Source organism: Solanum tuberosum, unplaced genomic scaffold (genome assembly GCF_000226075.1).
Source record: "Solanum tuberosum cultivar DM 1-3 516 R44 unplaced genomic scaffold, SolTub_3.0 scf00443, whole genome shotgun sequence".
Taxonomy (NCBI): Eukaryota; Viridiplantae; Streptophyta; class Magnoliopsida; order Solanales; family Solanaceae; genus Solanum; species Solanum tuberosum.
Genome location: NW_006239434.1, coordinates 119,365 through 120,157, shown reverse-complemented (window position 1 = coordinate 120,157; position 793 = coordinate 119,365). Strand labels below are relative to the sequence as shown.

The window sequence follows — 793 nt, the reverse complement described above, 5'->3', positions numbered from 1 at the left end:
GTAACCAAAGAAAGTCTTAGAAGAACACCAGCAAACAAAAACTCTCTACAATACTCCCTTTGATCCTTTTGCGTTGTGGTATAACATAATCAAAACTAAGATCCATTTCTTCCGGAGACAAACAATCAAGACCCACTCTGAATTAAAGTTTTCTCTATAGCAACTACTTTGATTTGATCTAGTTATAAATGAACAATACAGAATAATATTTGGGTTCAGGAGAATTTGTTGGCCATGGTGATGATATCTTGAGAAGAAGAGAGTAGATTAGCTATTATTGGAATGAAATTGTACGATGAAATTCTTGAATCATAAAGGAGGAGACATAATTGATCAGTGATAAATATGGGAGGGGAGAATTAAGAGATAGTGGTTGATTTGGAGTGAAAGAGCTAATTAAGCAGATAATTAATCAATCCTAGTTTTAAGGTATGTGGGTATCTAATAATCTAATTGTATCTTCAAATAATATATGGTATAAAATATTAAAAGTGGTAATACATGTAATTGTTTGAAAGTAAAGATAATATTAGTATTATGTAAATTATACTAAATTCAATATCTTCACTTTAGCAATGATCCATTACTTATGTTCATATTGTTCCGGCCCATGAAACCGGACAGCCCAATATATTTCTGATTTTCCAACATTGAGCCCAAAATTTTCCTCTTCCCTCTAGGCGTATAACTGCAAAAAAATTCTTCCTAGTCCTAATTGTCAATCCAACCTAGCCGCAATGAAGAAGAAACAGAAGTCCACCACCATCTCCGCTGAAGATACGGCAGACGCCGC

General features: G+C 33.8%; 1 protein-coding gene across 2 annotated transcripts in view; it reads left to right on the top strand.

Moving 5' to 3' along the window:
- Positions 1-679: 679 nt before the first annotated feature.
- LOC102595193 (ribosomal RNA-processing protein 14-C-like) overlaps positions 680-793 on the top strand; it is a 1,771-nt gene continuing 1,657 nt past the window's right edge. The window contains exon 1 of one of the 2 annotated variants that reach the window (XM_015304135.1): positions 680-784. In XM_015304135.1, coding sequence (XP_015159621.1) covers positions 738-784 — 47 coding nt within the window. In that variant the 5' untranslated portion in view covers positions 680-737. The other variant, XM_006364757.2, reaches the window with a different exon arrangement.